The sequence below is a fragment of the Haematobia irritans genome, chromosome 4 (assembly GCF_050003625.1).
Source record: "Haematobia irritans isolate KBUSLIRL chromosome 4, ASM5000362v1, whole genome shotgun sequence".
NCBI classification, from domain to species: domain Eukaryota; kingdom Metazoa; phylum Arthropoda; class Insecta; order Diptera; family Muscidae; genus Haematobia; species Haematobia irritans.
The window spans coordinates 144,076,855-144,085,286 of NC_134400.1; the positions used below are offsets into that span (position 1 = coordinate 144,076,855).

Genomic DNA, 8,432 nt, shown 5'->3' on the forward strand with positions numbered 1-8,432 from the left:
TCTAAAACATTTTTGTAGGTATTCTATTCAACTATGTTACAGGTAGGAATTCAGAGCTCATGCGCATTGGTTGAGAATAAGTCAATTGTTCTCTACTATTTCCCCTCAAAGCATAGGAAAATTCATCATTACAGAGCACTCGAGAGAGAGAAGATTGAAGGTATGGAAAACCTATGTCAATTGATAGACCAAACGAGAGTATGTAAACTGACAGTGAAATGAAAACAATAAAATTAAATTTCTCATGTAATGGCAGTTGCCAAAATACATTCTGTTTGTATTGTCGGTTTTCGATGGTGTACACAAGTCATCAAAATAGAGAGAGAGAGAGAGAAAGAGAGTTCGTATTGCCCTCGAAACCGGGCGGTTAAATTTGCAAATAAAAAAGAAAAGCGGGAGTAAGAAATCGAATTTTTTGCATACTCGTATAAGCTACACTGCTTGCCTTTGGCAAAGGATATCAGGGTGGCGAATTTTTGCCTTTAGAAAATGAATGTTTTCAGCAGCATAGTGACTAACTGTCTTTCTGCAAAAATGCGGGAAGCAGTAAAAAGATACACACACACATACACCCACCCACGAAAAAGGGTTATTTCGAAAATTTTTGCCAAAAATTTAGTATTAGCTCAATATTGGAACCATTTTGGTCAACGAAAACTATTTACTACAATGGCTTCTTTGACATTTATGTCTTTAAGGCTGGTACTAAGTTCGTGTTTTAAAAGAGAAAATAAAAAAAATCACTTTCCTTTATTTACTAGTTTTTTTTTTCAAACAAAGAAAAATTATTGAATTTAGGCTTAGGACCTAGTTAGGTTTTGCAAACAAACACATGGATATCGCGACGATCCCACGGCGACGGTTTCTGTGTACCGGATTGACCCGATGGACCCCATCCATTGGCCAGCGGCTGCCACATCAGTGTACGTGTTGTTTCGTCCGTCTTTTTGTGTTGGATAAGGTGCATCCCGGGGAGCCTTCTCTGTTTGCTGTTGGTCCGAGCCGGAATAGAGGAGAACCCCGGACCATGGTATTGTTCAGTCTGCCGAAACCTGATCCATCACTGTTCGGTTTCGGTCAGGTGTAACACTATAAGCTATAAGGTTAATCCTGTTCTCGCAGTCCTACCGCCGCCCATAGCACCGGAGGAGAGAGACCTCCCACGGCAGACCAGGGTAGTTTTTGCCCGACTAAGATCGGGCAAGTGCAGCCGCCTCAATTCATACTTATCAGTGATTGATAGCAGCGTAGCTGACGTGTGTCCCATCTGTAATCCAGGGCCACATGACACTCGTCACCTTTTTGCTTGCCCAGCTAGGTTAGGTTAGGTTAGGTGGCAGCCCGATGTATCAGGCTCACTTAGGCTATTCAGTCCATTGTGATACCACATTGGTGAACTTCTCTCTTATCACTGAGTGCTGCCCGATTCCATGTTAACCTCAATGACAAGGGACCTCCTTTTTATAGCCGATTCCGAACGGCGTTCCACATTGCAGTGAAACCACTTAGAGAAGCTTTGAAACCCTCAGAAATGTCACCAGCATTACTGAGGTTGGATAATCCACCGCTGAAAAACTTTTTGGTGTTCGGTCGGAGCAGGAATCGAACCCACGACCTTGTGTATGCAAGGCGGGCATGCTAACCATTGCACCACGGTGGTTCCCTAAGCCTACCCGTCTCCCCACTAAGCCTACCCGTCTCACTACCAAATCACTCTGGACACACCCCATCCTTGTCGCAGAGTTCCTTGATCTGGCTACCAGCTGAACTACACAAGCATAGAACAAAATGAATGAAACTACATTAAAAATTGTTACAACAATAACAACGACGTTTTAAGGAATCGTCTTTTCACTGAATCCGCTATTCGACCGAATTTGTACACGCAGAGGAAAAACATTTTTGGACATGTTCACAGCAATTCTTAAATGCTCATTGAGAGTATTAAATAATTGCAAAGAGCATTTGTTTTATTATCGTAAAAAAACAATTCTGTCCGAGAAAAAAATATCGTTGCAGCAAGCACGTAAATGGTCACCAAGTCTGGCAAAAATGTTCCGATCATTTAAATGATAGAATTTTAATGGCGAAACAAAATGTACATGGTCACCTAAGACCATTTCATGGTTGTCCAGCTCATTTAATAATTATATCAATATTTACCTGTTCGCCGTAATAATTTAAAATTTTGACATTTTTGCGAAAAAAATGTGGGAAACTTACATGGTCACCAAAGACCATTACATGTTTTTTGTTACCATTTAATGATGACATTAATCATTTAAATTTTCGTCGTAAGCATGCAAATCTGCTGATTTTTTACGACAAAAAGAGTTTTTTTAATTCTATGAATACATAATTCAATTTCGAAATTACGTCAGTCATCTTCTTGATATCGATGCTATCGGTTGTTAAAACAAAATTGCACGAAAAATCATATTTGTGTCGTATTAGTTTCAAAGAAATAATGTACAATAGTTTGGCCATTAAAGTGCATTACGAATAAATGTTTTCGATATATTAATTTGGGATCATGGAAACATGTGCATTGACAAAAATTGATTTTCTTTTGGGATACAGACGTGTGGCCAGTTTTTTACTCAAGCTGATAAAATATTAGCGAAACGCTTCCTGCCAGTCCTTAATTTAAAATACATAATAATTTGGCTTTTATCTGAAACCGATGGTAATTTATAGGCGAGTCTAAGGGAGTGTCACACAGTTTTAGAGAAGTTTTTGTAATGCAGTATTTCTATCTGAGAAATATTTAACTAGGTGCAAACTGGCCAAACATTCTTTATGAGCTGGAGTAATCCAAATTGGAACGCGTTAAGAGTTTGGTTTTTGTTTCGTATAGATCGCAATTTTACCCAATCGATTGTAAGGTTCTCCACAATTTGAATTTGATTAAATGCCCGTCGTTGTCTCTTAACATTTTTATTTATATACCATCGTTTATGACATCATTTATATTTAAACAAATTTCGCACAATAGATATCACTTCTGCTCACATAGTGATTGGTACCATTTATATATTATTTTGAAAGGCTGGTGTTTCCTCAATTTCTTGCCACGATCACATGTCCGGCAATATTCCTGTTTGTAATGCTTGGGTAGAAGAGATGAATTTGGATACGGCATTCTATTTTATGTTTTGTAAACTTCTCAATATTCTTATATTTGGGCACAAAAATGACAAAACAAGCTATATTATGGCTCAAAACTTCAAAACAAAACAAAACATCAAATAATAACTAGAATGAAGTTCATGACTGTCATTATTGTTTACTTCTTTTAATGGCTGACGTTAGCTCTGTTCGCACAATTTTCCAGTACAAACTTGCAAGCAAACAGTGTGTCAACTTTCGAAAAGCTTTTAGTACGCAAAAAGTATATATTCTTATTTCCCCTTTCTGTTAAAGAAAAAAGGAATTGATGCTGAAAGACATACCATTGTTATTATTAGTTTTGATTTCAACGAACTTATATGGACCTTTTAACAAAACTTACCAAAAAGATATAATTGTAGTCCATCTTTGGAGTTTTAAGTTTATAAAAAAAATCTGTACTAATTTTGTGCTAGGATCGCGGTTTAGAACAGTTATGATCCATGTTCGCGTGAAATAAATGCGACATCATTGTTTGTGAAAAAAAGGTATTAGAATGTTCGGTTTTCGTTTCAAACCTCTAAATTAAATGTGCAAAAATATACATCATGATAATTATATTTATATAAAATCTTACAAAACATGAATGGAAAAGTTTCAACGTATGGATTTCGTAACATTTCGTCATTTGAAACTATTGATTTCCAAAACGTCACTGTGAAAATAATCTGGGTTTCCATGCGGAAACTGGGCTGTACCCACCTTAAGGGATAAATCAATAGAATCAGCTCAATTGCTTTTGTTTCTTTGAAATTAAACAAAATAAACATTAAAATAAACATTTCCCCCGATAAGGTCAATACTATGTTTGCTTTTCGAGTTGAAATTTTCGCGGTTACTTCACTAAAACAGTTCATTATAAAGGTAAATACTATGTTCGCTTTTCGCGTTGACATTTTCGCGGTTACTTCATTAAAACAGTTCAATATAAAGCAGATAGATTAACTCAATTGATTTGCCGTTTCTTGTTCCTCTTGATTTCGGCAAGACTTTACACGAATATTTCTCTTTTCGTTTATAATTCTGATTATTTCAGGAAAAGTAATCGTGAAAATAAAGAGGGTTTCAACTCGAAAACCGAACATACAAATGTTGTGTTTATAGGTGGGTACTATAAACATAAAATTTTTAGCGATATATACTCAAAAACAAAATGGTAAATTTGACGAAATTGACTCAGAAACTGTAACTACAAAAAACTAGCATTTTAAATAATGATTTTGATGCGAAAAATGGGCATACCCAATAAAACTAACTGAAAATGTTGGAACATACCTAATATGAAAGCTCGTTTTATTTTCGGCTATTCGTATAAATCAATTTGTTGGTTGGTGTAAGGCACACTTAAAGCTTAAAACGATTTTCAATTGGTAGTACATCAAGTTTGATTTATAACGTTTGGTTGTGGTGTTTTTTGTGTTTTTCAATTTGTGCGTTTAAAAATGAAAGGTTTTAAGATAATTAAAACCTTATTTGAAGAAAAGAAGGAAGCACTTTGTTTGTGCTTCGATGGGGAAGACAATTATAATATATTTATAAATGAAGGTAAGTAACAAATGCAATAAACATAAGTGAAAAACGAAACAAAAAATTGAACCGGTAAAAATAGCTGTATGTACACATTCTATTCTACGTTGACCAATTTCGCGTTTAGCTAAATAAAGCGAATTTGTGTCCACTCAAACAAAAAGTGATGAAATTATTATGATGTGAGAAAGTTTCCTTTACTTTATTAATTTTTTGCGTACGTTAGTTAAAATAACTAAAAAGGGGAAAATATAACCAAATGAATCATAACGACTTACTAAATTCATGTCTCCACACAAAATAATTCAGAAGTTCTTAAATAATGTAAGTTTTACAAAAAAAAATATCTTTTTTGCAATTTTGAGCTCCAATTTTTTCCTTCGAACTAAGAAATTGTCTTAAACAAGTGATACAAATTAATTATGTCTAATAACTTTTATGTTTATTTACAGCAAAGAAAATATATAATATGCCGAGCGACGTTTCCATTGACATCTTTTCAAACGATTTCAGAATAAATCCGGGTATATTCTCCCATGCGGTGGAACAATATATCGGATCTCCCGACTTTTTCTTGGTTTTAAAATTATCTGGTAAGTACATAATAACATAATTAATTTTTCCCCCAAATGTGAAACAAGAGGAAGATTTAAGTAATTATGCTTATGAAAGCTCCAAATTTTTTAATAGATGTTGCTAGTGAGCCTTTAGTATTAGACGATTGTGAACTTGATGTGGTATCCAATGAAGAAATTTACTTAAGTTCATGCTCACCATCAAGTGGATGTCATCAAAACCAACACCCATTATGTTCGTCGCATAGTGACGCAATTCGTTCTGTGTCTATAGGTGGAGCAGAGTTTTCAAATTTTACAGAAAGCAACACATTTTTTGCAGGAGTCGAAAATGTCCCATTGCTGCCGACTGTTCAAGTAATTGTTGAATTCTTTTATATTGACGCTTAACTTAGTATTTACTTCGATTTAGTAATATATTCTAATTGAGTAGAGAAAGTAGAATCTTAATTAATCATGGAGTGCAAATTTGAACATTCAATACAGCATTCACATTACAAACCCAAAATCCACTTTAACTAGATTTCAACTGTCGTTTGCTTTACAAAAATTGATTTCAAATCTCGAAAACTGTGGATTTTGAGAATGTTGTGTCGAGCCTATACGAATCTATCTACTTGTAAATATTTTAACTAATTGGGTTTTTATTTATAATTAATTTGCTTTACTTTCTTAAAAAAGGAAATTAAGAAGATTAGGAATATTCAGCTTTTAATGCAATTGAAAGTGTTGGAAAATAAGGAAAGGACTCAAATTGCAAAAACAATTGTAGGTTATATCCTGCATAATAATTCCAGCCGGCTGTAAGATTTCCTAAAAACATTTATATATATATAGTTAAACAGAAATTTTTGTTTCAGATTACATAGAGAGGATTTTTTACAATTATCCCAATTCATTGTTGAAATATTTCCCTCTGAAATAAAAGAAAGCTATTACGTTCCATTTCAAAAAGGCCACCTAGCAAAGGGCAAATTATACGATGCTTACAACAATATGAGGACAAAGTTAAGTGCTGCCGGCATTATTAAGAGGCGCATTCACACAAGGACTCCCAAAGAAAGTAAGTGTTTAAATTTATGAGTTTTACCTTGCTTACGAATGTTTGTTTTGTAAATATTAACTGCTCAGAAAAACAGGAATCGTTTAGCTTTTTTGTAAGCTTCAGAGAAAAAATATATTTAAAAAGTATCCTGAAAATGAAAAGCAGTTGATATTTTCCAAAATCAAGTTTTATGATATAATATAGTTATAGTAAGAAAATAAACCCAATAATCAAGGATATACATATTTATCAATAACATAGATATTGCTGTGTTCTTAACAAATCGATAGTCGCCCATGAACAGGGATATATTTAGAAAATTGTTGTTATAAATACATTTGTATAATATATTGACTGATTGGAATTTTTAAAAATGATTTTTTTTATTTTAAGAACCTGTTACCTCTACTAAAAGTGATGGAATTGATGTCGATGATCTTCGTATTCTCCAAATACAAAATTCACAATGGGCAAAAGTTTTGGAAATATGGAAAAAGTCACATTTAGTACGACAAAACGAATTGAAAAACACGAATATGTCCACATATGATTATATGGAGAAATACAAAGTTCTTTGCAACGAAAGGAGCTATGATTTGGTAAGAGATCATTCATTACATTTCTACAGATAAGAAGATTTTCCATATGTTAAGAGACAAAGTTCGGCTTTATATTGCTATCAAACAATTTTTTTAAATTTGAAAGAAAGCAAAAAATGGTGAAAATGATATTTCAAAGAGTTCTCACGTATTACAATTACAGATTGAAATAGACTTCAAAAGATTATATCCGCAGTCAAAGGGAGTTAATGATTGGAGGATTTACTACCCCAAAATAATTTCCAAAGCAACAAAAGTAAGGGAGCACAGCATTCAAAAAATTTTAACTATCATAAACAAAACATTAGACGAAGGTAGGTTAATATAAATTAATGACAAAAATTATCTATTAAAAAGTTTTTCACCCATTTTTATGTCACTGCAGAAACAAAATACGCCCTTGCCCTCATGGTTGTACCTTATCTTTTGCCAACAGCACGACATAACTCCAAATTAGAAGTTCAAGAATCGTTTATCATCTATAGTGAAGTATGTTATATGTATGAATCTCTGTTATATAATCAATGTTATTTGATACATAATTATTCAGTGGCTCTAATTTTCGTTTTTTGTTAACAGAATATATTGCAAGCAGATGACGAAACCAGAAATAACCATAAACGTAGGAAATTGGAAACCCAACCGTTAATACACTTCGTTGGAGATACTACAAACGCAATATCCCTCTGCTACGTTGATTTGGCTGGAATAAGATTGAAATTTAAGGACCCTTTGAAAGCATTTGAAGTGTGTTTCCAGAGTTTCATGGCTATGAATATAAAATATCCTACAGAATGTACCCACGTGTGGACATTTTTCCAAAAACTTATTTTTGAAGTCGACACAATTTGGGATTTAACATTACCATCCGTGAGTACACTCATTAATGAACTGAAGTCATAAGAATGTTTAAGTATTAATGGCATATTAGTATTAATATATATTAAACAGTTACGAATGTATCGTAATTTTAGTTTAAGATATTTTGAATATACAATTTAGAATATAGTTTCAAACACCAACTTGGAAAATAATTGAATGTATTGATTACACAGAAAAAAATTAATTTGCCTTTAATCATTAAATTAAATTATCGAATTAAATTTTGGTAGAAATCGCTTCAATCAGGGATATGCAAATATCAACCTTATTAATTAATTTTGGAAACAATAATAGTTAAATTTTCCAATTCCATGAAGAGTTTAATTAAACAATATTCGTGACATCTTTTTCTGTGTAGTTAAAATGGAAGAAATTAAATGTGTTTTTTGTAACGACACTTTTCAATATATTTTAAGCTTTATAAGTCACATTAAGAAGAAACATCGAAACATATCATCACTGACATGCCCATATTACACTTGTGACCGAAAATATAATCGGTTAGACTCGTACAAATATCATTTAAAAAAACATTTCAAATTATCAGAAAATGTGAAAGAAATCAATGAATCTGTCGATTTGTCATATGAGTTAACTGAGAACGATTTTACGCCGAATAGTTTCCATACAAACGAT

At 33.0% G+C, this 8,432-nt stretch overlaps 1 protein-coding gene across 3 annotated transcripts; it reads left to right on the plus strand.

Annotated features, from left to right (window-relative positions):
• The first annotated feature begins 4,519 nt into the window (after positions 1-4,519).
• LOC142236052 (uncharacterized) lies at positions 4,520-8,017 on the plus strand. Of its 3 annotated transcripts, none has more exons than XM_075307311.1 (9): positions 4,520-4,713; positions 5,148-5,288; positions 5,368-5,627; positions 5,952-6,073; positions 6,131-6,333; positions 6,709-6,914; positions 7,078-7,228; positions 7,300-7,403; positions 7,494-8,017. In XM_075307311.1, the coding sequence occupies exons 1-9, from the start codon at positions 4,611-4,613 to the stop codon at positions 7,815-7,817; spliced, it is 1,614 nt and encodes a 537-aa protein (XP_075163426.1). In that variant the 5' UTR covers positions 4,520-4,610; the 3' UTR covers positions 7,818-8,017. The 3 variants fall into 3 exon arrangements, with proteins under 3 accessions (XP_075163426.1, XP_075163427.1, XP_075163429.1); XM_075307312.1 differs by having other exon boundaries at positions 4,521-4,713; positions 5,386-5,627; XM_075307314.1 differs by lacking the exon at positions 4,520-4,713 and adding an exon at positions 4,838-5,019.
• Positions 8,018-8,432: the final 415 nt, after the last annotated feature.